The sequence below is a fragment of the Sciurus vulgaris genome (genome assembly GCF_902686455.1).
Source record: "Sciurus vulgaris genome assembly, chromosome: 15".
NCBI lineage: Eukaryota > Metazoa > Chordata > Mammalia > Rodentia > Sciuridae > Sciurus > Sciurus vulgaris.
In genome coordinates, this window is record NC_136476.1 from 83,590,328 (window position 1) to 83,612,748 (window position 22,421).

At 53.9% G+C, this 22,421-nt stretch overlaps 2 protein-coding genes across 2 annotated transcripts in view; one reads left to right on the forward strand and one right to left on the reverse strand.

Annotated features, from left to right (window-relative positions):
* The window catches only part of DNM1 (dynamin 1), a 40,705-nt gene extending 35,310 nt beyond the window's left edge, over positions 1-5,395 (forward strand). Inside the window, 4 exon segments of the mRNA XM_079113438.1 lie at positions 354-595; positions 940-1,048; positions 1,050-1,156; positions 4,780-5,395. Coding sequence (XP_078969564.1) covers positions 354-595; positions 940-1,048; positions 1,050-1,156; positions 4,780-4,840 — 519 coding nt within the window. The 3' untranslated portion in view covers positions 4,841-5,395.
* Positions 5,396-6,003: 608 nt separating this feature from the next.
* On the reverse strand, positions 6,004-22,413 carry GOLGA2 (golgin A2). The gene is made up of 27 exons (XM_079113414.1): positions 22,210-22,413; positions 20,613-20,735; positions 19,404-19,484; positions 16,480-16,587; positions 16,193-16,236; positions 16,027-16,090; positions 15,674-15,733; positions 15,411-15,491; positions 14,518-14,556; positions 14,197-14,259; positions 14,004-14,097; positions 13,804-13,910; positions 12,013-12,071; positions 11,548-11,689; positions 11,051-11,140; positions 10,845-10,952; positions 10,578-10,665; positions 9,837-10,174; positions 9,451-9,564; positions 8,700-8,945; positions 8,544-8,619; positions 8,242-8,336; positions 7,773-7,991; positions 7,588-7,690; positions 7,387-7,493; positions 7,160-7,316; positions 6,004-7,073 (listed from the first exon to the last, which is right to left on the reverse strand). The coding sequence occupies exons 1-27, from the start codon at positions 22,255-22,257 to the stop codon at positions 6,862-6,864; spliced, it is 3,066 nt and encodes a 1,021-aa protein (XP_078969540.1). The 5' UTR covers positions 22,258-22,413; the 3' UTR covers positions 6,004-6,861.
* Positions 22,414-22,421: the final 8 nt, after the last annotated feature.

Genomic DNA, 22,421 nt, shown 5'->3' on the forward strand with positions numbered 1-22,421 from the left:
CGGGCTCAGAACATTTTAAACTGTCATCTTCCTTATTTTGAACCAGTGGAGCATGAAAGTTCTTGGAAAGTCTCAAAAAGCCGAATAGGCAAGTGTGTCCCAGTGGCAGACTAGGTTCTAAGTCTCTTCCCAGATCTGTGACTGGACAGATGACTTTTCCTCCCTGGAGTTCACAGTCCCCTTCTGAGAAGAGGGCAGTGCAGTGGGGCGGGACATCTCCGAGGTTAGGCTCAAAGTCGTATCTGAAAGCCAAGCCTGGCTCCCAGTCCTGCGCTCAGTCCCAGCAGGATCTGGGAGGGCAGGCAAGGCGGCACAGGCATCAGATCCTACTCTCCTCCCGTCTTGGCCCGCAGACCAAGGAGTTCATCTTCTCAGAGCTGCTGGCCAACCTGTACTCCTGCGGGGACCAGAACACACTGATGGAGGAGTCGGCAGAGCAGGCACAGCGGCGCGACGAGATGCTGCGCATGTATCACGCGCTGAAGGAGGCGCTCAGCATCATCGGCGACATCAACACGACCACTGTCAGCACGCCCATGCCCCCGCCCGTGGACGACTCCTGGCTGCAGGTGCAGAGCGTACCGGCCGGACGCAGGTACCAGGGCCGGCCCCCACGGCCCCAAAGCCCCCCAGCCCGGGGCCCGCGGGAGGAAGGCCGGGACCGGGCAGTGGCGCGCCCGCGTCACCGATGCGGCTCCCACCTGGAGCGAGGGGCGGAGCTTAGAAAGGGCGGGGCTTAACGCGGGGCGGGGCTTGCCGTGGAGAGCTGGCTGCGGGGCGGAGCTGGAACGTTGGCGACGCTGGGGGCGGGGCTCAGGCTCCGTCCACCACCTTGGGGCGGGGCTTGCGTGCATGGGCGTGGCCGGCTCTGGGCTGGGGCGGGGCCTCAGGCTGGGGCGGATCGCTCATCTCCTGTTCCCCTGTCCTTGTCGCCCGCAGATCGCCCACGTCCAGCCCCACGCCGCAGCGCCGAGCCCCCGCCGTGCCCCCAGCCCGGCCCGGGTCGCGGGGCCCTGCTCCTGGGCCTCCGCCTGCTGGGTCCGCCCTGGGGGGGGGCGCCCCCCGTGCCCTCCAGGCCGGGGGCTTCCCCTGACCCCTTCGGTCCTCCTCCCCAGGTGCCCTCGCGCCCCAACCGCGCCCCGCCTGGGGTCCCCAGGTGAGTAGGGTCTGACTACGGCGGGAGAGGCCGCCGGGCAGGCGTGGCCGGGTGGGAGGTGAAATCGGATTCTAGAGCAGCCGCCCAGCGGCCAGAGCCGACCCTCTGCATCCCAGGCGCTCAGTTCCTGGGTGTGGGAGCCACGTACGTGGGGTCAAGGGCTGGCGGAGCCTGGCCCCACGGAGCGCTGAGTCCCGGAGGTGCTCGTTTCTAGGGAGCTACTGTGGGGCTCATCCCACCTGCTCCCTTCTTTCCAGCACTTGCATGGCACTTCACTCTTTTTTCACTCCTGGCCTCCCAACATTGCTTTCTTGTCCCCTTCTCGCTCTCAGTTCTCCATGACCCTCTTCCTTTCCCCGGGCGAGCCTCGCTCAGGCCCAGGGACCTGAACCCAGATCCTTCCTCTCTGGACCATGAGGATTGTGCTGTTACACTCAGGGCTACCTGAGCATTTCCTAGCCCTCTTTTGACCAGTTTATCCCAGGGTGGTGTCTAGCTTCTGGCCCACAGGAAGAGGGGTCAGGCTGCGACTGTGTGATGTGTGTGTGGGCGTGCACACAGGTGTGAGTGTGAGTGGCACCCAGGCATGGGTAGGACAGGAAGCAGGTGGGGCAGGGTTCTGAGAGCCATGGGACAATCTGGTGGCCTTTCCTTCCTTTCTCCCTGCTTTTGACCCTACCTGGTGTGGACCAATGTGGTGGACATGGGAAGGGTAGAAATAGGTGTAGGCTGTCCCATTCCAGAGATTTCTGGAGAAAGATTCTTCCTTTGCCTTGACTTTTTTTTTTCTCCTTTTGCGGTGCTGGGGATGGAACCCAGGGCCTTACACATGCCAGGCAGCACTGAGCCATACCCCTAGTCCTGGCTTTGCCATCTTGATCCATGACCTTCTTTAGGGAAGTTCACTCCAATGTCCCATTCAGTCTGCCCTGTTTCCACTGGCCACATTCTCTGAAGAAAAACACAGACTGATAGACTCTGTTTCCAGATGGCTGGAGGGTAGGGTTGGAGGTCTAGCCTCCATTAATCCAATGAAGCAGGCATGGGGCCTGCTCTTTGAGGATCTGATGACTGAAGCAGATGGGGTGAAGGCAAACTGTGCAGCACTGGGCAGGTGCACTGGTCTGGGAGTCTAGACGTGCTGGTTCACCCTAGCCTTATTTTAGACAAGTCATTTTCCCTCCCGGGGCTTCAGTTTCCTTTCTGCCAAATGATAATTCATATTTTGCCTTTCTCTCAGGGTTGGTGTGGGGATCAAGGGAGACAGGGCTGTAGGGGTGCTGAATGGCACAAGTGGCTATAGGGGCACTGTGCTAACTGCCAATGCGAGCTCAGACTCTTACGGGATGGGACCTGCCCAGGTCCCTGCTGAGGCGTGACATAGGGGAACTGTGAGATCTGGTACCTCTTCTTACTCCATTTTCAATGACACATGGAACACGTTTAGCAAGTCATGATCCTGCCTGGAGAAGGAGCAGACTGGAGGAGCTTCTTGAAAGCATCCTGACTTTAGTGGGGTCTGGGGCACAATGGAGATAAGGTTTAGGTGGTGAGGAATCCAGAGGGCATTTGGGTTGGGAGAAGCGATATGGACAGAGATTTATTATGGAATACACTAAGAGCTGCTGGCTGGGTAGAGGACAGCAATGAGACAGCATGGCTAGGGTGGGGCAGATTGGAGAACTTTCATAGTTAGAAGAAGAGACAGGCCTGGGACTCAGTGCTACAAGCAGTAGAGCACCACGGAAGCTCTTGGACAGATAAATGACAACTGGGCCCTAGAAAGCAAGCCCTTTCCCTTGTGGAGCCGTGCAGTGGCCCTCTGAGCACATCAGGCACAAGTGTGCAGGGAGCTGGTGCAAATGGCTTGTGTGCAGGCAAGCTTCTGTATTGTGACAGCCCACGCGTGTGCTTCAGTGTGCCGAGTGGCTGCATGCTCCAGATCCGTGCTGCACGTGCCAACCAGCAAGGGTGCTGGCACTGGGAGGTGGCTGGAGGGAGGTGTATGCGTGTTGTTTGTGGGCATGTGTGTTAGCGTGTGCATGCAGGGCCACGGGGCCTCACAGCATGTGTGTGCACGCCCAGGCGTGTGCGTATGCGTGTTCCCTGCCCCCAGGCCTGCCCCACTTGTGCGTGTGAACTGCCCTGTTGATTTCGTGCTGTCTTTCAGAATCACTATCAGTGACCCCTGAGGAGTGTCAGCCACGGTAGGTACATGCTCTCAGCCTGCTGCATGAACGGTGTTGCCTGACCCCACTGCACCAGCTCCATGCTGGGGGGTGCAACCTGAGACCTCAGAGCAGGCCCCCTCCCTCTCCCTTCTGCAGCTCCAGACTCCCTCTTTCCTTTCTGTCCTCTGCCAGCTGGTTCTCTCACCTCCCTTCTCAGCGAGCCTCGGGACTCAGCACCACTGCCCAAGGCCTCCATGCCTGAACTGAGGGCTCTTGGGACAGGCTCCCTGCCCAAGATGGCAGATGTGGGTGCTCTCTGGAGCTACAAAGAGGCCATCCAGAGAGCTCATGGTTTATGGTGTAGGAGCTGGGAGCTTGGAGGGGTTGTATGTGCAGCTGAGCTCTGAGAAGGCTAGAGGCCTTTGAGCTTCATCCTGGGCATGCCTCATCCATCCCCCAGTCTGAGCCGTAGATGCAGCATGGCGTCCTCCTCCCAGCCTGGGAGCTCTGGGAACCGAGGCCTTCCTAGGACAGGGGATTAAGTGGAGGCCCTGGTGGTTTGATTTCTGAAAGCCTGAGTGTCCTATGCAGTGTCAGCCTAGGTGAGGCAGGGACACAGAGCCCCCTTCCCCTACCTCCTTGCAACAGAAGACAGCTCCTCAGCCCCAGATGAAGCATCTCAGCCAGCCCTGGGTTCCTGCACCTTGGCCTGTTATTCCTAAGAGTGACCTTTTCTGCCAGGGCACAACAGTGTCTGCTAACTTGGAGGAGTCAGCTTCTGAGTTCCCACCTGGCCAGGTCACAGAATTTGCCCAGTGACCCCACCTGCCACCATTCCCTGGCCACTGACTCTCACTCTTCTGCTTTTCCCCAGCAGGAAGGGCCCAGCCTCACCTACACGACCTGCAGCCCCCCGACCAGCTGAGGCTCCCCTCTTAGACTTATAAGTCTGTGGCCAGTGGCATCGGCTGCCTTCCTCCCACCTTCCCCTGGGTCCCCTCAGAGGACTGCTGGGCTTTCTGATCACCTGAGGGGCCTCCAGTGCTCCCTCCAGTACCCCATCTAGCTTTGCCCTCCTAGTTCAGTCTTCTTTTCCAGCCTGGTGGCTGCTGTGGGGGCTAGGGGTGGAAGGCAGGGTAATCAGAGGCGGCGGCAGCCCTGGGGCCAGGCATGCATTGAGCTGCGGGAGCACTGCCTGGGTGGCGTGAGAGAGGTTGTGTGTGTGGTGGAGGGCTGCCCTGCCTCTACCCAGACCACCTGGGAGCGCTGGCCCAGCCGCCTCCAGCTCCTACACTTTCCTTCCCTTTCCTATCTGTCCGTTTCCTCTTTTCCAGAAACCTTGTCCACGCCCACAGCTGTGTCACCTGCCAGGGCATGGCTGCTCTTGCCTTACCAGCTCTCTCCTTCCTTTTCTCTCTCCCGTTTTCTCTTGGCTTTCTCTCCAACTGCCAGCCGATCGGGTCAGGCAAGTCCATCCCGTCCTGAGAGCCCCAGGCCCCCCTTCGACCTCTAACCAGATCCCTCCTATTCTTCGGAGACCTCCCTCTCCAAGCCTGCCTGGACAGCTGCTCTGTGACTTGACAGTGGCCTCCCCACCCCCCAACCCTGGCCCAAAGCATCTCTTTCATCTGTGACTTAGTCTGTCGTAGTGGTGAGCTGACACATCCAGGCGTGACGTTGGTGAAAACTTGTGTCCCTCTGTGGTATCGCTCCTGCCCTGTTCTATAAATATCTATAAATACTCTATACATATATATATACATATATATGGCCGACTCAGCCGCGCCTCTAGTGTTGGGAATCAGTCACCATGCTGTCCTTGTGGAGTCATGTGGCCCAACTACAAGGGAATGCTGTCGCCCTGATGTACCCGCTCCACAGTGTGCCACCTTCAGTGAGCCTCTCTGTCCTGCTCGGCCTGTGGACAGCCAGTCCCCTCAGCCATCCTTCCGTTGCCCCCCAAAGCATGGGGGCGCTGTGCTGGCAGCTGTGTGGCTCTCTGAAGGCCTCCAGTCTTGCTGTCTCTCGGCTGAGAATAAAACCCATTCCTGGACGATGGGGAACTGTGTGTCCTCTGCTGGCTCATGTTCTCTGTGGGGCTCGTGGGCAGGGAAGGTTTGAGCGCGGGTTGGGTGAGGACGGGACATGGCCAGTGTGCTATAAGGAGGGCAAAGGCTGGTTAAAGCACCTAGCACCTGGAGGTTAGCTCCTCCTCATCCTGTGAACCCCGCTGTGGCCACTAGGAGGCAGGGCCACAAACTCAGCCTGGAGGATGGACCTGCAGCTGATGCTAACGCTCTGGAGGGACAGACAGGGGCAAGAGGCCCCACGTGTGGACAGGACGGGATGATAAGTCTGGACTAGAAGTTGGCACCCTTAGGTGCTGCACACTGTGACCCCCTCCCCACCGTTAGATAAGACTCAAGTCTTTGTGCATTAGGATAGGACTGCCCTGATAGCCCCCATGGCGACTGCCCTGGAATCCTCCAGGCTTCACCAACCAGGGTACAGGTGACAGGCTTGGAGGATGGCAGACAGCCCTGCTAGGCACACTCAGACACGGCTGTACATAGTCCAGAAGCCTGCCCTCTTGTGGCAGGACTGCTCCCTGCTCAGTGCTTACAGCAGGCAGGCCCCAGGACCCAGGGATGCAAACAGGAACTCAAGGCTGAGCAGTATGGCTAAATCCATTTATTCCGAAATAAAAAGCAAAATAAACAGGAGCTGCATCACCAGGGCACCGCAACCATGTCCCTGCCTCCTTCCTTTGTCCTATGCTATCAATAAATAAGTTGCCCAGCCCCAAATAATTATTCCTTCTCTCCATTTGCCAGCTCCAACTATAATACAGGGGGCAGTCCTACCCCAGAATATACAAAATGTTACACAGGTACAATATGTACACTGGGGGAGGGGAGGCAGTTATCCCCAACTGTCATAAGGCCTGAGAATGCTGCCCAGTTGCCCTGCCAAAGCTACCTCTGAGGATGGGAGCCCTCAGGACTGCCTGTACCCATTCTGCCCTCACCTGGCCTACAGTGACCCCCACCTGTTGAAGACCCATGAGGATGCTGCCCAGCTGACCTGCCCTGAAGTGCCTCTAAGAAGGGGGAGCCCTGCTGGATGGAGGACTGCTCATGCCAGACTCTGCCCAGCCCCCCGCCTACAGTGAGCCCCATCTTAAGGGCTGTGGAAATGCTGCCCAGCCTGCCTGCCCCAAAGTGCCTCTGTGTGAGGATGGAGCCCCCTAAAAACAGGACTGCCTGGTGAGCAAGGGGGCCACCTGCCCACCTCTAAAAAGGCAGCCTGCTAAAATTATGAGCCTCTGGCTCTCACTCTGGAACAGGAGTCCAGAAATCAAGACTCAGCCCTAGCCAAGGTGGCAAAGGGTCTGCACCTATTTGGCCCCCGTTAGACGGGGACCTGGTCTTCCTAATCTAAGGGTAAAAGGGTGACTGGGAAGGAATGGCAGGGTCAGGGTGGCAGGGACAGGTAGGGGAAGAGTCCCTGGCCCCTCTTCCCCGGCCTCCGACTTTAGATGACCATGATCTTAACCTCATCATTGTCGTCAGCACGGTAGAAAAAGGGGACGCAGGGGTTGGTGCCCAGGCCGAGGCGTTCCTGGGGGTTCTGGATCTCGCGCAGCAGCTGCATGATCTGCTGCGCCGTGATGTTCTCAGGAGGAGAAGCCAGCCCTGCCTCTCCCTGTGCTGGCTCCATGTCAGCAAGGCCCACTTCTCGAAGGTCTTTGGAAAGAGGGGAGAGCTCTGAGCAAGGTGCAGCCCCTCTGCTGCTCCTCCTGTCCACCCATCTGTCCGAGGTCTCTACTCACCAGCCGGCTTGTCAGTTGCTCCAAATTCCTGGGAGCTTTCGGGCCCTGGAGTGGGCTCCTCCGCAGGACTCTGGGCCGCTGCCAGGAACTTGCCCTGCCACTCGTTGCGCTCCCCCACCAGCCGCAACACCAGCTCCTGCAGCTCCAGCAACTTGACCTGAAGGCAGAGGTGCTCAGTGCCCGACCCACCCCGCCTGCAGGCCTGCAGAGATGTTCAGGGTCCCTACCTTCATCTCCTCCTTGTCCTGGGCCAGCCGGCTGATGTACTCCTCCTTCTCCCGGTGTCGCTCCTTCAGCATTGCCCTCTGATTTTGGTAGAGGGCAATGTACTCTCCTGCAGGGAGGACAGGGGACAGGGCTCAGATGCTGGACCCCTCCTGACAGGGCCCACTGCAGTCCCCACTGCCTTGGACCCTGACTGGGCTCACCGATGGTGTCCGTCTCTCCAGAGAGCTGGATGCAGCGATGTTCCAGTTCCTCCACCCGCTCCTTGAGCTCCACCTTTTCCTGCATGACCTCCAGGAAACGGCCCTGAGGCCGAAAGAGCAGGGTCAGGACTCAGTGGCGACCTGCCCTGTACCCACGCTTCCTCTGTCGGGAAAGGCTCACTCACCTGCAGCTTTTCCATGGCCTCCCGTAGAGCCTGGGGGCTCTCCCCAGACACAGAGTTGTCCCCAGGAGTGGGGACCAGGGTTTGCACTGTGGGCTCCCTCTGGGAAGGGGCTGCCAGGTGAGCCAGGCGCCGGTAGCGAGCCTGCTGCTCCCTCAGCTGCCTGCGCAGCCGTGCCTTCTCTCCCTCGGCACTGGCTAGAGTCTCATTAAAAAAGGCCACCTAGAGGCAAGATGTGTCCTTTTAATTAGAGGAATGCTGGGGACAAACCAGGGGGGAGGGAGCAGAGAAGCCTTTCCTCTGGGCCTCAGTGGGTCACTGCTGTTCCTAGGTGGGACGATGTCCAACCCCAGACTCCACAGGAGGTGTGGGTGTTGGCAGAAACGGGAGTGGGGAAATCAAGGAATCAAGGGGACCACAGACGGAGGCGAAAAGGTGAGCTGGGGAAGGGACAGGACAGAGCACAGCTCACCATGGCCTCTTGGCTGTCTAGGTCCTCTGGGATGGTCACACTAGACTGAGAGGTCTCATCCTCCTCCTCCTCCTCTTCCTCATCCATTTCATCTCCTATTGCAGACAGCCAGAGGGGTCCTCAGACAACCCCAGAAGGGAAGGCCCAGGAAGAAAGGGTCCACCTCTGCACCTTCACTGCGTACCCCTGGGCCAGCCTCCCCAGAGATTACCCACACATTCTACAGGTCTCCCTAACTCCTCAATTCTATGCTGCTAACAGTCCCTCTTCAGGCTCTCTCTACCTCTGGACAATTCACTCACCTTCCCCAGGGGGAGCCAATAGGCTCAGCTGGGCCTGTAGCTGTTGGTTCTGCTGACTTGTGGCTTCCAGGCGCTCCTACAGGATTGGGAAGAGAATGAGAAGGCACACAAGTGGCAGGTCCTCCACTTAGGGGCCCGCCGCAGCAGCTGCCTCACCTGGGTCTCCTGCAGCTCCTGGCGGGCCATTTCCATTGCCATCTTGCCCTGCACCTCCTCATGCTGCAGCCGGTCCATGAGCTGACTCTGCAGCAAAACCTGCTTTTGCAGTGCCTCCTTCTCGGCGGTCAGCAGCTGATAGGCAGCCATGTGCTGTTGATAGGCCGCCACATACTGCTGCAGGTGGGACAGGTACTGGTCTCGCTGCTGCTGCAGACCCTGAGCCTCCTGGCTCTTCAGCTCCATCTGTGGGAAGACCCTGGGTGTAAGGTCAGGTGTGACTTGCTTCCAGACCTTGGGCCCATAAATGGTGGTAGTGGGGGTGGTGGTGACAGAGCCCCATGCCTCCTACACTTAGCCTCACACCTTGTAACCTCCTTTCCCACCATGGGGACATTGGGCCACAGATGTGAAAAGAGGGAGCAACACTACTAGGGCCCAGTAAATGAAGCTAAGGAAACAACCTTAGCCATGTGAAGTGTCAGAACCTTCCATCATAGCTGTCTCTTTCCCTACAGTGAGGGGCTCCTGGTCTCTAGAATGATGACCACGTCTGGAGCCACAAGGAGCCCAAGGCTACTTCGCTTCTAACAAGCAGGAGCAACAAATAGTCATGGGACTGCTCTGCAGGACTCTGGGGTCACCTGTCCTCAAGGCTGCAGCTGATCTGTCCTGGCCCCAGCACCACCCCCTTCTCCAGAGGGCAGTGCTGGTATCCCGGCCCATGCAAGTCACATAGGACAAGGGTTACCGTCTCCTTCAGCTCTCCCAGCTTCTCCTGTAGCTGACCCAGCTTCTTGGCCAGCTCCTTCTTGACATGCTGCTCTGACTGCAGCGCACTGGTCATCTCCATGTTCTCATTAGTCTGGACAGAAAGCAGTAATCAGTGCCACACAATGCAGCTAGAGACCCCAGACCTGGGTGTCCACCTGCCACAGTGCAGGGAAAGAATCATCCCTCTCCCCGCACAGACACCTGAGCAGGGCTTTAGCTCACAGGGTGCTTCACAGTCACTGTTTCATGTGGGGTCTATAGCTCCCCAGTTTCTGGAGGTGCAGGGTGAGGCAAAGGCCAAGACAGAAAGGCCCCAAAGGACTTCACATGTGAGGAGGGCCTGTGAGCCTGTAGGCCACGCACCAGCCTGACAAAGCCGTTCTGTAGCTCGGCCAACTGCTCCTTGAGCTCGCGGTTCTGGGAGAGTGCGCGGCTGATGGTGGTGCGGTCGTTCTGCATGCTCTCCAGGATCTGTTTGCGCTCCTCCGCCTGCTCGCCCCAGAGCTCGGCTGCCCGCTCCAGCTCCAGCAGCCGCTCCTCCTGCTCCTGGTTCAAGCGGCTCAGGTTATCATTATCCTGCACCTGGGCATGGAGCCGTCCAGCCAGGTTCTCCAGTTCCTTCTGCAGCTGCTCAGCCTCTGCCTGCAGGCGCTGCTCTTCCTCAGAGGGCCCTGCTGGGGGCTCCGGGGGTGGGGGCTCCACTGAGAAAGGAAGCACACAACAAGGGCCTTGGGCCTCTGGCTTTTCGGAACCCTCTTCTGGGTCCGCAGCTCTTCCTTCAGGCTCCTCACCCCAAACCCTGCCTTCCTGACAGCTCCTCGTGCCTAGACGGTGGTCAGTCCTCCCAGTCATTTCCCAGTGTCGTTCTTTACACTGCTATGCTCAAGTCAACCGTGGGGGGTTGGCAGTGGGCACGCCATCCCTCTTTGCAGATGGGGACATTGCAAAGGTGATTAGACTGGCCATCCCATCTCCTCGCACAGACCCCTCTGCCACAAATCACTTTCCTGTCCTTAAAATCTCTCCTCTCCGTAGGGCAGTCTAAGCCACCCCGACAGCCCTTGGACATATTCTGGCTCCCAGGTCACCCTTGTTCCCACTCACCCATCTGGCTCCTCAATTCTTCCAGGTTGGTCTTCAACTCCTGTACCTCACTCTCACTCTGTTCCTTCTCCTCCCTCAATATGCGCATCTGCCTCAGGCATAGGGGGAAAAGCAGAGGAGGGAAGGCATGGAGGACCCTGGGGCCAACTCCCTCTGCCCCCGCCGCCACAAAACCTGGACATGGGCCCATCCTCTGGTTGCACTCCACAGCACTCCACTGTGCAGATACCCAGGGAAACCGAGCAAGCCACCTGAGGCCAGGCTCACCTGCTCTGACATTTGCTGCATCCTCTGCTGCCACATGGCACTCTCTCCTTTCAAGCTCTCTGCATAGTGGTCTCTCTCCACCTGCAGTTGCTTCAGTGAGTCCGTCAGCTGCAAGAGTGGGCACAGAAATCAGGAAGGGCTATCACTGGTCCTCCCCTGTCCTGGAGTCATCTTCCTCCCACACGCCTCCTTCTGCAAAGCCTCACCTGCCCCACGTGTTTCTCCAGCTGTGCCCGCTCCTCTGCGGCCTGTTTTAACTGCTGGTTACTATCAGGGGCTTCAGACTGGCTCGAGAACTGAGGTGGGAAAGCGAGAAGTTTAGCTCTGGGGAGCCCAGGTGTTCCGTGTGATGCCTCCACAAGGATGTGAACTACATCAGTGTTCAACTCAGGGTCATCACCACAAAAAAAGTGCTGGCTCAACCTCAGGAGAGGGAACAGAAATGGGTAACCATAGAAATGAAATCTACAACATGATGGTCTTCAACCAGGATGCTTTAAAAATAAAAATTTTAAAAGCCTTATCACTGAGATTCTGATGTCCATAGGTCTGGGCAGGGCTCCCATTTGTGGATATTTTAGCCATCTCTGGAAGAGTCTATGGCAGGACCAGAACAAGGACCCAAATTTTCCAGCTCTTGGCTGGAGGCCACCCTAATGATCCCAGAGAGCCAGGGGTTGGGCTGCTGGGGCTGCCGCCTCACTTGTTGCAGCAGCAGCTCAGACATCTCCAGCTTCTTCTGGAGCTCCTCCACCCCCAGCTGCATAGCTGCTTTCTCTGCCAGTAGGACGTGGAGCCTCTCTTCTAGTTCTGAGTTCTGCTGCTTCAGGTCCTCGTTATTTATGCTGTGGCCAGAGGCAGTACAGGAAGGAATAAACCAAGAACAGGAAGAGAAACTTTGGTGACCAACCTGTTGCCCTTGCCACACAACTACAGAACCATGGCATTAGAAGGGACTCCGGAATCGAGAGTCACAAGTAACAGACCACAGAGAGGACATGAGTTGCCCAAGGCCACCCCATGAATGAGGGGCAAAGCTGGGACTACAGTTCAGCTTTGGACACGTCCAAACCTGTACAACCTCATCGCCATGCTCACCCACGCCCCTAAGGCCACCCCAGCACCCGCACTAAGGTCCTGGACTGCCCATCCTCCTTCCCCTTCCTACTTGTTCTTGTACAACTCCAGCCTGAGCGCATCCCTCTCTTTGGTTAGCTCCTTGTTGTGCTGCAAATACAGAAAACAAATTCAGGAACTGACAGTCCAAAGAGGCGGCCAGCACTCTAACAACAGTAACTATTCCAGAGTGAAACTTCCTCGCCCTCAATCTCACTTGACAGTTTTCTAAGGCACTGCTAAGCCCAGAGTCTCATCTATGTTTTTGCGTATGTTTGCTTTGATTTGTGTGATATGGGGTCTCAAGACATTACCCTGGTTGGTCTTGAACTCCTGGGCTCAAATGATCTTCTGCTCAGCTTCCCCAGTACCTGGGACCAAAGGTACGCCACCACACCCAGCCTTGAACTGCTGTATATGTGGAGATGGCAACAGAACCCAGCCTGAAGCATGCTAGGCAAGTGCTCTATACATCTAATACAGCTAATACATCCCCAATCCTCTTGTTCCCCCCCTTTTTTTGTTTTTTTTTTTGTTGTTGTTGTTGTTTCTTATTTGGTATTGGGGATTAACCCAGGGGGGTGCTTTATCACTGAGCTATTCTCAGCCCTTATTTTTTGAGATAGGGTCTCACTAAGTTGCTGAGGCTGGCTTTGAACTTGTAATTCTCCTGCCTCAGCTCCCCACATTGCTGGGGTCACAGGAGAGCACCATGCCTGGCTACTCATTTGTTTTGAATAAGAATTCAGTAAGGGTGGAAGAGAGAGGGAAAAAGATCTAACAGATAAAAGATCTACAATTGGGGGAGATAGCTCAGCTGGTAGCGTGCTTGCTTTGCAAGCACAAGGCCCTGAGTTCGATCCCCAGTACCGCAAAAAAAAAAAAAAAAAAAAGATCTACAATTGTATCTAATCCTAGCACTACTGTTATTACTATTATCTATAATTATCTTTACTGAGTGCTTTGCCAGGCATCAAGCTAATGATCCCACTTAATCTTTACAACCACCATACGAGACGGTTGTCAGTTATCTCCATTTTGTAGGTGAAGCACAGCCTGTAAGTGGCCTGCCTGGGATCACTTATGCGGAACTGGAATTTGAACATCCTGGTCTAATTCTCCAGGCCCATTTCCTCCCACTCGGAGATGGGGGTACAGATAGGAGAAAGGAAATTAAATCTGTTGTTTACATTTTGATTGGATAATAGTCCAAAACTCAGAAAGTACCGAAGTGAAATGTCACCAAGCGTGGTGGCGCACACCTGTGATCCCAGACTTGGGAGGCTGAGGCAGGAGGACTGCAAGTTCAAAACCAGCATCAGCAAGGCCCTAAGCAACTTAGTGAGACTCTGTCTCCAAATGAAAAATAAAAAGGGGTGGGGATGTGGCTCAGTGGTTAAGCACCCCGGGGTTCAATCCCCAGTACCAAAAAAACATGGAAGTGAAATGTCTCTTAGCCGCCCTGTTCCTCTCCCGGAGTTTATGTGTTCCAGACACGTTTTACGTATGTTACACACGTCTCTTCTCTCCACAAAGGGCAATGTACTAAGCTCGTGGGAACTTCACAGCCCATGCACTATATTCCTTCTCCAAGCACTTGGCCAAGGCCACAGCAGGCCAAGGGCATGGTGAGCTCCCAGCCCCAGGGCTCGGTATCCAGTGCTTACTCTGCAGAGCACCCAACTCATCCCCAGGCTTCCTCTACCAACCACACCACGAAAGCACGAGGAAATGGCCCATGCTGAATTCTGAGCAGCAAGACACTCCATCTGCAAAGGGCCCTCTGCTCACTCCTGCACAGGGAAGTTAGGCTGCTGGTGGCAGGGCAGGCAGCTGGGCTCACCCTGTCTGCCTTCTTCTGCTGTGTGGAGACAGCAGACAGAGTCCGTTCCAGCTCTCCCACACGCTGTCGGGAAGACTGCAGACGGCCAGCAAGACCCTCGGACTCTCCTGGAATGAGAGGACAAGATGGAGCCCCAAGGAGTTACCCACAGGCCTGCCAAGGCACTAGACTGAAGGCTGAAGAGGTACCCGGACTCCCACCTGCTTTCTGCCTGGCTGCATGCTGAGTGTGAGCCAGGGCTGTCTGTAATTCTGCTTTCTCAGACACCAGAATTCCAATGGTCTGGATGTGAACCTTTCATAGAAAAACCAAAACAAGTGCTGAAAGATGAAAGAGGTGTTTTCTGGGGTGGGGGGGGGGGGGGGGGGGGGGGGACATGGCACTGTCACTCACCTGCAGCTGTTCCCTTAGAGCTCCCTGCTCCTTTGCCAACTTCTCTTGACATGCCTTCTTCTCCTAGAAGCAAAGGGAAGAGCAGCTCTCAGCAGGGGGAAGCAGAGATGGAACAGCAAAGGTCATGCCCCAGAGTACCATCGGTGGCCCTGGACAGGCCCACCAATGAGACCTGAGTGTCAGGGACCCTGAGTGGGACAGAGGTGGACCACAGGGAGGGGTGTGCCTTCTCCGGGCTGGGAAGACAAAACCGAGGCCTCTACCTGAGTCCTCCCCCAATCCCAGCAGCCATGCAAGGGGCAAACACAGAAATCACATTACTTTTTCCAGTTGATCCAGAGTGTCCTGATTCTGCTGTTTCTGTGGGAAGAGTCAAAGGAAGGTAATTGGGGTTGACCCCTTTATGCCACTCTCCAGACCAGGACGAGGCAGGCAAGTACCAGGGATGGGTCTGAAAGAAGTTGTCAGATCCCATGGGGACATGAACCAACTAACTCAAGCTCCCAAAGAATGAGAATTTGGGTGTTGACTGGCGTACACTCACAGTTATGCAAGGGAGGGGCTGAATCTGAGTTCTCTTTAAAGTCCAATACCATAAACCTCCAGAAATGGAGCTGGAGAAACAAGGACTACCTGCTGCAGCTTGTGACTCATGAGGGTGCGTCCCCTCAGCAACTGAGCACATTCTATGGCTACAATTCTGAACAGCAGGGCTATAGGAAGGAGAAGGATGGACCAGACCCTTTTTCTCTCTGGTGCTTACATTCTGGTGAGCCTTTAAGTCCCTGCTTCTTAAGAGTTGAAAGGGACCTTTGACTCCCTTTAATTCTACCTCTGTGAGAACCTTAGGGCCAGGGAGAAGTGGCTGGTCCAGATTCAGAGAGAGCAAATTAAGGATTGAGCCAAGGCGGGATGCTGGGCTCCTGACAGCCATTTGGGCTTGGGCTCCCGCTAGAAGCAGCAATCCCAGGGCAAGTGGGCCAAAGGACTCAAGGAAGAGTTTCAAGGAGAGAAAAGAGGCAAGAGAGGGAAGCAAGAGGAAGAGCCATGCGGAATGTTCTGTACTCTGGGGTCTCTCCAGCTGAGACCTAGGCCCCCCAGCACCCCATTCCCCTTGGCACCAGGGGCCCCCAGCCCCTTTCTGCAGAGCCCCAAGGGAAAACTGGAGCCCAGGATTGGCAGCATGAAACCAGGGGATCCCACTGGACTCTTACCAATTCCTCTATCTTGCTACTGAGTTGTTTGTTTGTTAGATAGCTGGAGTCCAGGGCTACTGCTAGCTCTTGGTACCGGTTCTGAGGCGCATGCAGAGAGGAGGAGTTGGAGGAGGGTTGGGGGAAGAGGTAGAAGAGCATCATTAGGGTTGGGGGGGGGTGTGTGGACTGTCTCAGCTGGCAGTGGGGCACCCAGGCCCCAATGTGGGAGAAGATAGGAGCTGGCCTGCAGGCTTACTGGGCCAGGGGCCAGGGCCGCTCACCTCCAGATCCTTCATGTTAGCAGATGATGAGAGGCCTTCTCCATTGATGTATGATGGAGACTAGAAGAGATGAGAGGTCACGTGGAGATGTTCCCCTCAACGTCTAAGCCCTCTGACTTCCTTTCTTCCCTTTCAACTAGCAAAATCTTTCCTGCCTAACTTGGAGCCCTCTTTCCATGACCCCTTTGTGCCAACTGCTGGGGGTTCTTATCTCCCCACTGGCCTTCCCTTTCCAAGCAGCTCTCATCCTGTGCTTTTTGCATCCAAATAAAATGATGTCATCAAACATACAAATCCAGTCCTTCATCTACTCCCCACCCCCGCTCCCTTCTGGGCCCCAATTTCTTGGGTACCTCAGACACAAGACCATTGAGCTGTTGAGAGAGTTGTCGCAGGCTCTCAGTTGATGAGAAAGTCCTAGGAATGGAAACAAGGGTCAGAGCACAGATGGCTCCATGGCTGGTGGCCATCCCTGACTCCCTTGGCCTAGGGACTACTGCCCCAGTAGGAGACACTCACTTTGTTTCATCCATAAGATTAGGGGCAATGTTAGCATCATGGTTCTGTTTGGGAAGAAACACACAATGTGGTCATTCAACTTCCAGTAAGAATCACTCAAGGACAGAGTGCACAACCACATTCTAACAACTTTGCATCTCCCCAAACCTCAAAAGAAAAGCTGTCTTGGCCTCCCCATCCCAATCCCTAGGAAGAACACCTGGCTCTAGAGACCAAGCCACCTCAAGAGAGCGGGGAGTCTGTATGGAATACAAGAGGGCAGGGGGCAAAAGAGAAAAGGCACAAACCTGAGGTGACCCCAGGTTAGGGACAGTAGGTTCTGGGGAAGGGACACGGCCAGGTGACACGGTGTCATCAACAGCTGGCAGTGCAGGAGCAGTGTGGTCTTTCGGTGCCTGTTACGGAACAGAGCGGGGGGTTAGGGTCATACAGGAGAGAACCTGCTTCACTGCTATAGACACAGGGTGCAGAGCAGGCAGGACAGTGTTGCTGCAGTCAGAGGGGCAGTCACACGTGCTGGGGGCACCTAGGGGTGTAGACACAGCTAGCCCACGCTTTGGAGTACTTGACAGCATTTTGGCCAGCCAAAGATCAAAGCAGAGCTGCATGACCCCCTTCCCAAACCCCTGAGGACCTTGTTCTCCCTGGGGCTTGGGCCAGGCTTGGGCCTGTGGCAGCCACAGCAGGTGGAAAGTTAGTTTGCCCAAGTCAGGGAGAAGGAAGGCACTGTTTTTCTAGAGAGCTACTCTGTGACCCTGCCTCTCTCCTCTCTTTTCTTTCCTTCTTTCTTCCCTGTCCCCATGAATTTACTGTGTTTGATTCAGAAACTACCTGATAAACCAGAGGGCAGTATTAGGAAACAATCCTAGGATTTAGGACTTGGGACCATATGGAAGCCTCTTCAGGTTCCCCACTTGACCCACTTGCTTGACCAGTTGCACCCAGCCAATCCCCAGGCTCAGGACTATCTCTTAGAACCAACCTCTAGCTCCAGATCTTCTAACACGCAACAGGCCAGGTGGACAGAGAACGTGAGGGATGGCTAACAGTTAACATTTGACAAGGGAAGAATGGTAGGGAATCAAGGCCAGCTCAGGGAGGCCATGTCTCAGAAGGAAGTGGTTATGCCTCTCCAGGGAAGGGCTGTCTGCTTTCTGGACCGTTCAGCCCCAGCTTCTGAAAACCTACATTGACTTCCTTCCATAAAAGTGCACAGAGCCTGGGGGACTAAGGCTGAGCCCCATTCTTTCTTTTTTTAAATATATATATATATATTTTTTTTTTAATTGTTGATGGACCTTTATTTTATTCCTTTATTTATATGCAGTGCTGAGAATCGAACCCAATGCCTCACACGTGCTAGTCAAGTGCTCTACCCTGAGCCACATTTTTTGCAGGTGTCCCCAAGTGTCCATGGGTGACTCATCCCCAGAATTTGGTGTTGCCTTGATATGCAACTGAATCTAACAGGTAAGAACAGAGATGCAGCAGTTAGCCAGACACAAGACTTTAGGGGAGCCTAGTACTCCCACCACAGACCCTGGTAGGCTCTAGGTCCCTCCTGGCATCTTGGTTCCCACTGATATCTAGGATTAGACACGGAAACATTCAAGGGGCAAAAAGTATTTTTCTGAGTATTGTGTATATGATTACTTTGTAAGCAACCAACTTACTCCATAAATTTAAATCTTGCAGATTAAAAAAATCTCCACTACCCTTACCATGTCCCAATTCCACTAGACATTATTTCCTCTCCGTTATTCCCCACTTCTGGAGATGCCACAAACTCTGCTCAGGGGACTACAGTCTCATCTCTGCATTCCTAGAGTAGAAAACCTCTGTGGGAACCACTAATTGATGCAGCGAGGGTTTGAAACACAGCAGGTCTTGAGCTCCACAACAGAGGGGCACAGGCTGGGTGCATGCTCTCAGAACATTAGCACAGACTAGGCCTGTTCTGATGAGAAAACTGAAGCCTCAGGCCCCCTACGTGGCTGGCCCCTCACTATGGCAAAAGCCAGACACATAGATGCAGAACTTATTGAGGCCTGTACCCCCACCCAACATGCCACCTGGTGTCCTCTGAGGTGACAAAGTGAGTCACAGCATCTGGGCAGACCTGACCTTCTGGGAAGGAACAGCTATGATGACTAGAAAACTCTTCGATCCATCATCCCTCTCCCTATAATCCAGTTCCAAAAGGATCTGGCTCTGTCTCAGCCCTTCTCCTCTGGCTTGGCAGATGTCCTTGGACAAGACACCTAAGGAGGAAGCTCCAATATGACATCCAGTGGGAAACCAACACCTAGCCCCGTGGATCCAGACCCTCCCCCGCTGGACCAAGCTACTTACAACGCTGAAAGGCCCTCTGTGACCTCATAATGCTGACCATGACCCCTCTGCTCCCCCTGCCTCCCCACTCTTCATGTGCATGAATGTTACTCACCTTTAATCTTCAAAGTGGCCTCAAATGCCATCTCCTCCAGCCTCCTCTCACTTAAGTATTTGGGATGGTGCCATATTCTCCCTAGCTGCTCTCAGAAACCTCTCCTCCCTGTGTGCATCCTATCTTGTGTGTCTATTTCACCTCGGTTTAGCAAAGTGCCTGTGTGGTGAAGGGTCAAATGAATATGGCCAGGTGTCCTCTGATTTTTAAGAGAGATTAGGGGCAGAGTGTTCTGGTCACTCATCTGTTTGGTTAAGCTCACATCCTTTATAGTTTGTTGAGCTGAAAAAAGTAGCCTCAATTCTTTCAATTATAATGCAAGCTCACTTTCTCTTAACTTAAATTCCCAAACTTCAAACCCAATGATGTAAATCGATTCAAGAAAATCATCTTTTAAAGCCTAATGATCTTTTAGGAATGGACACACTGAAGGCAAGACCTAAAGGTTTTGTTGCTGTTTTGTTTTTTGTTTTTTAATCTCCCCCAGTCAGAGTCAAAAGTCCAAGCTCCACACACCTTCTCTGAAAGTTATTCCCAAATTAGTTTTAATCTTCAAGGTGTATCTCACCTTCTTCAAGATGATAAAAGATGTGGGAAAGGGGAAAAGCCCAATCAACAAAGCAGGTGAAGAAGCAGAAGTAAGCGGGCTGGGGGTTAATGGCAGCAACATAAAATAAGTCAGAGGCAAATGATCCCCAAACCAGAAAAGCCTCAGAGGCATGCACAGCTGGGAGAGAGCCAGAGGGGGTCTCAGCACTGCCTCACCTTCCACTTGTCCAATGGGGGGAGCGCTACCCCATTGGAATGGTTAAGGTCGGACACCAGCACCTTCAGAATGTCCTGAATCTACAGGAGGCGAAAGGGAAAAACAAGGGTGGGGGGAAGAAAGAAGAGGCTTAGAGAGAGGCAAGATGTAAAGGGAAGGGAGAAGAGGTGGGTTTAGGGAAATGGAATGCAGAAGAGCAAAGGAGACCAATACCAGGGCCTGTGTCATCCTTCCAAACAGACACTTGCTTCCTTGCCAGAGGCAGCAATCAAGGTAAACAAATAGATGAAAAGTCCCCTGAGTGATGCAGTCAAGTCATCTGACCAGTGCAAGTCTTAATATGCACATGAGACCCTCTCCTCAGGCCAAGGATGCAGGGAGGAATCTGGAAGGGCTCCAGATCCCATCTCCATTTCTAAAACCAGAATCCCAAGTAAGGGTTCACTAGAACACTAGGGGTCTAGAGCTAAAAATAAAGTTTGAAAGACAATGATTTGATCAAACCATATAATTTTAGAGATAAGGAAAACTGAGGCCCTGAGAAGTGATTTTTCTGAGGTCCACCCAGCAAGCTAATAGCAAAGATGGACTTAAAATTCAGATATTCTTCTAATCCTGGAAGCCTGGGGCTTCTTCGCCACACCCTGGAGCTCTTTCAGTGATACATCCTAAAAGGAGAGCCTGATGGGCAAGCAGCTGTTCTCAATGGCCTGGTTTCCCCCTGGCCCCTGAGGCTGAGGAAATCAAATAGCAACTACCATTTATTGAATGTTTACAACAAACCTGACTCTGTACTAGGAAATAAACATAAAAATAACAAATCTCATTTTAAACTTCGTAAGTGTGTGTAAAAACTATGTATGTTTATATTTTATATATGTATATATATATATAATTTTTTGTTTTCAGTGCTGAGGATTGAATCCAGGGCCTCATACCACTGAGGACAGACCCCAGCTCTCAAACCCAGATTTTTTTTTTTTTGTAGTTGTAGATGGATAGCACTGTCTTTGTTTATTTTTATGTGGTGCTAAGGATTGAACCCAGTGCCTCACATATGCTAGGCAAGTGTTCTGCACTGAGCTACAGCCCCAGCCCCTCAAACCCAGAATTCTTAACCAGTACCTGATACTTCTTCCATCTTAACCATTACCCTTTGCTGCCTTTTGAGACCCCAATTCCTGGGAGTCTGACAAGCTAAGACTCACATCCTCAGGTGAGTGACAACCACCAGCAGTGGTTGTCTCAGGGCTACCGCCATTTTTAATCTTTTTTTTCTTCTTTGCTCCTGCAGAAACACCAGGATTGTTCTTCTGCTGATATTCTCTCAGCTGTGAAAAGGAGAAGCATGATACTCATGAGAATGATAAGCCCCTATATTCACATTCTCCTCTACAATTTTTACAAAATATTATGTGTACCATCTGAAGTAATGTCACCAACAATCTCGCAAGGTGTTTCAATGATTAATGACTGAAGAGATGGACTATTAACATGGAATTTTCAAAAAAGGCAATAATGGAGTTTAAGTTCAAACTCCCAGCTCTGGAGTTTGCCATAAAACAGGAGCTCCCAAGGACAAACCAGAAGTAGGAGTGGATAAGTAAATATTAAGTAGGCAGGAACTGTACACTGGGCTGCTTCGAAACAAATATCAGAGTCTTGCTTATACATCTGTTAGAGCTGTACACCAGTAGTCCCCAAAGTTTTACAAATTAACATATCCTAATAGCAGAAGGCAGTGAACGCACAGCCCCAGTGAATCTGGGAACTAACAGAAAGGGCACAACCCAAACATCATTTCAGAGAGAAGTCTATTACAATCTATACCAAACCATCCCTAAGTACATTAATGTTTAATCGCTGTCAAGAAAATCGAACAAAACTGATGGTTCAGAAAGATGCCTCATATTTATTATCCCAGGGCACTCTGCACCCCAAGATGGGAAGGTGATTTGGGAAAGAAGTAAAGTGTGAAGCTCAGTTCCCAGGGCCTGTTCCACATTAGATAAACAGACCTCACTCCAGCAAACATGAATGAAGGGTACTCTGGTCCCAGAACCACAAAGAATTTGAATGTGAGGTAAAGATGTCAGAAAAAAAAAATTTTTTTAAGCCTCTCTGGAAGGTAGAAACCTGGGAGAAAACCAACCTAATCCAAATCTGCTCTCCCATGGTCATCCAGAGATACTGTCAACGTATTTAGCTAAGTGGTGAAGTGTGTAGGCTTTGTGAGTTATCACTGAGTAAGTTGAAAGAGAGCCTAAAACCTCTCCGCACTAGGTCCCATAGACCTCAGAGTCCCGTTCCAGGTGGAAATCTGTGCCCAGACCAGAGAAGCCCCAAGGGAGTGAAGACACCTAGGTAACCGGGTCAGAAGATCAAAGCCCGAGCTCGCGGTAGTAATGACAGTTCCGAGGGGTACTGTGACGTAACTACATTCCACTCCTCCCTACCGACGCCTGAGTCCCCACTCCACGGTGGGGGAGGGGAGCGCAGGGCTGGGACCGAGGTCCTTGACTACCAGGGAGCCCACGGAGGTCCAGTTTGGGATGGCAGGAGGCTGGAGCCGACTAGAGCCGGGAGCCCCGGAGACACCGGCCAAAGTCACCCAGGGGCGACTGGCTAGGGCGGGGGCTGGGCTGTTGAGGGGGCGGGGCTGGCTGAGAAGACTTTGGTGGGGGGAGCTGAGGGGCGCCCAGGGGCTCTCCCCGTATGCCTGAGGAATGGCACAGACTCTGGCCACGATCCGGCCGTCGGAAGGACTCGGTTTGGGTCGAAGGGCCGCGACCCGGCGCGTTTTACCTTTTTCCTGGCCGCGGCCAATTTGCTCTGTCTGGTCTCTTCCGACATATCGGGGCGGGGAGGGGGAAGTAGGGGGGGGCCACATCACCAAGATCCCAGCATCCAACGCGAATTGCTTCCGGCACCTACAGCGGCTCGAAGCGAAATGACCAGAAGAGGCGTAACCAGGGCGGTTCTAGGCGGCCGTGGTGGGCGTGGCCTCAATTCTCCAA